At 51.9% G+C, this 3295-nt stretch overlaps 1 protein-coding gene across 1 annotated transcript in view; it reads right to left on the reverse strand.

Annotated features, from left to right (window-relative positions):
- Positions 1-3295, reverse strand: part of Slc25a42 (solute carrier family 25 member 42) — a 28329-nt gene that overhangs the window by 6737 nt on the left and 18297 nt on the right. Inside the window, exons 2-3 of the mRNA XM_031340087.1 lie at positions 2955-3067; positions 590-695 (exon numbers count right to left, since the gene is read on the reverse strand). Of these exons, the coding sequence (XP_031195947.1) occupies positions 590-695; positions 2955-3035 (187 nt within the window). The 5' untranslated portion in view covers positions 3036-3067. The remainder of the gene's footprint in view (positions 1-589; positions 696-2954; positions 3068-3295) is intronic.

A 3295-nucleotide genomic window follows, 5' to 3' on the forward strand; every position in this document is an offset into this window, starting at 1 on the left:
CCCCCCCCCCCAGTGTCTGAAGGTTTGAAGGCTAGCACTCCTTTTACCCCATCCCCAACCACGCACTGCCAAAGCTCAAGAACCCCAGCTTATGCATGCATCCATGTTCCTATATATATCTCAAGCCTCTGGATGAGGGCATTGCCAGCAGGGAAGGCTTTCCATTCCGAGTCAGATTTGTGTAATAAAGACTATCGCCAGGCTGTGGTGGTGCATGTCTTTAATCCCAGCACTTGGGAGGCAGAGGCAGGCAGATTTCTGAGTTTGAGGCCAGCCTGGTCTACAGAGTGAGTTCCAGGACAGCCAGGGCTACACAGAGAAACCCTGTCTCGAAAAACCAAAAAAGACTCTCTTTGTTCTTGTATCTGACTTGAAATACCTGGCAGTCTCCTGGGGTTCCTCAAACCGGGCATAACACCCAGCATTTAGGAGGCTGAGGCAGGAGGATTGCTGTAGATTCAAGGCTACAAAGTGAATGAGGAGCCAGCCTGCCTGGGCTACAGTCTGAGTCTGTATTTGGGATTGAGGGAGAAGGCGGAGGCTGCCTGGCCATCTCCACACTGCACAAGAGCAGGTGCACAACTGTTACCTTGGAAGATGATCTTGGTCCGGTCCAGGGGGGCTACTGCTGTCTTGGCGAGCGCACCGGCCAGGGCTCCGGACAGCAGGGAGCTAAGCACTTGCCTGTGGTCTCTCTGCAACAGAACTCCAGGTTAAGGTCTCAAAAACAAAGTGGACAAGGCCTCACAGAGGCTGGAGGGGACCAAGACCCAGAGATGCATCAAATGCCTTTAATGTCTGTGTTCTTGTGTGCACGGGGGTGTGTGTGTGTAGGCCAGAGGTCAGCATCAGGTGTTCTCCTCATCATCTTTCTTCTCTTAGTGGGCTCACTGATTCAGCTAGACTGAACGGTAAACAAGCTCCAGGATCCTCCCCTCTCTGTGTCTTCCTGCCCTAGTGTGGGTCACAGACACAGGCTGTCATGGTTCCATGTGGATCCTGAGGGTCTGAACCCAGGTCCTCATGCTTGACAAACACTTTTTTACTCACTGAACCATCTCCCGGGCCTTTTTCTCTTGATTTTGTTTGTTTGTTTGTTTGTTTGTTTGTTTGTTTGTTTTGAGACAGGCTCCCTCTATGTAATCATGGCTGGCCTGGAATTTGTTTCTGTAGAAGTCTGGCTTCATCTCAGGATTTACACCTAGATCCTGAGCACTAGGACTAAAGGCGTGTGCCACGTAACTGTTGTGTGTGCCATGCCACGCACGTAACCATCATGTTCCCTGATTTGAGACAGGGTCTCATTCCATAGTCCAGACTGTCTTTAATCTTGAAATCCTCCTGCCTCAGCCACTCAAGTGCCGAGACAGCGAGTGAGCACTACTCTCCCTCGCCCACCTCTCTTCAGCCTCAGTGTTGTTTGAAACACTGCTTAGCCTTGTGCAGTCAGCTCTGGGGTGAGCGGGACAGTTACCATGTAAGATGTCCCAAATCATCCTTCCAACTTCCCAGTTTTCATGACTCCTATGTGGAATCCCTGGCTCCTCATCCCTACCCTTGTTTGTATAATTGTAGTGTGACATCTTGGAGCCATCTTAGGGGGTGGGGAGAGCAGGGTTTCTCTGTATAGCTCTGGCTATCCTGGAGATCTGCCTGCCTCTACCTCCAGAGTGTTGGGTTTAAAGGTACATGTCACCACTGACCAGCTGAGGTTTTGGAACTGAGTTTACAGGTGTGTGCACTATGCCCAGCTGGTAGTCACCCCCTGCATGGGATGGCCATAAGGGTAGAGCAGCACACAGCAGTGGTCAGCAGGGGATAACGTTAGGGAGTGATGGGAGGTGGGCAGAGCAGCACACAGCAGTGGTCAGTAGGGGATAACATTAGGGAGTGGTGGGAGGTGATGGTGGATGTTCACCGTAGTGAACAGTGCCTTCAGTGGGTCCCTGGAGCAGCATTTGTCCTGGAAGACTCTGGAGTGCAGATGGCTGCATACAAATCCTTTGAATTCTGTCAGGAAGTCAGCTAGCCTCTGAAGGACTATGCCTAAGTACCTCATTAGTGACCTCCAAGCTGGCCCTGGTAAGTGCATCCCTATTGTTCCCCCCACCCCCTGCCCTGACAGTCCCAGGTGCCTCCTGTAACTCAGGGAAAGGTCAGGATGATTATAGGGTGCTGCCAGCTCAGCCACTGACAGCATGGACTTTGAGACTGTTGGTGTCGCACCTGCCAGGACCTAGGGTGGCCCGTGGGCTGTGCCAGCCTGTTTGTGTCCAGCAGGACACCGGCTGGCAGCAGAAGTCCATAGTGTGGGCTGAGCTGACTGCTGTGCTGCTGCTGCTAAGGTTTTTGAGATGGGTTTTGCTTACAGTGCAGGCTGGCTTGGAACTTGTGATCCTCTGGCCTTAGACTCCTGTGTGCTGGGGCAACAGTCTAGGGTGCCCAGCCCCACTCTCCATTTCCAAGGGCCTTGGGGATGAACCTGGCATCCCTGCTCTGCATCATCAGCTCTCAGTGCCACTCACGGCTATGGATAAGGTCTTGGCCTGCTGCCAGATGCTGGGCCTGGCTGGATTTGGGTGACACCTCATGCAGCAGGCATCTTCTTGGGACCCTTGTTCACAGTGAGCTCAGACAGAAATGCATCAGGGAGTGAGGATGGCAAGGACTATACTATGTTCTGCTGACCCAGTAGGGAACCCCAGAGATCTTCCTACAGCAGTGGTTCTCAACCTGGGGGGGGTTGTTGAATGACCCTTTCAGAGGGGTCCCATATCAGATCTCCTGCAATCAGATATTTACATTATTATCCATAACAGCAGCAAAATTACAGTTATGAAATAGAAACAAAACAATTTTATGGTTGGTCACCACAGCATGAGAAACTGTATTGAAGGGTCATAGCATTAGGAAGGCTGAAAACCACTGTTCCCCAGGGAGATGGCACTACTTGCCTTTGAGGAGACGGCCCCAGCCAGGACGGCTTCGGCATCCTCTCGTAGGCGCACCGAGCCTTCCTGCACACCATTACCCATCCCAGGCGTGCTGGACAGCAGGAGGCTCAGTCCTGAGGAACGAGAAGGGCTGGGTGAGATGAACTAGATTCAGCAAAATGGTGACTACCCAGCCAAGGGTAGCTGCTGACTCTTGAGGCTCCTCGAGGCCAGCTCCAATGGCCTTTACCTCATGTGACTCTTGGCTCTCCATTCTTAGGAGGGCGAGTCGGAGGCCACTGTGCCCTAGGTTGATAGTTTTATCATAACAAACATCTTTCTTCTTTTTTTTTTTTTTTTAA

This window comes from Mastomys coucha, unplaced genomic scaffold (genome assembly GCF_008632895.1).
Source record: "Mastomys coucha isolate ucsf_1 unplaced genomic scaffold, UCSF_Mcou_1 pScaffold22, whole genome shotgun sequence".
Lineage (NCBI taxonomy): Eukaryota > Metazoa > Chordata > Mammalia > Rodentia > Muridae > Mastomys > Mastomys coucha.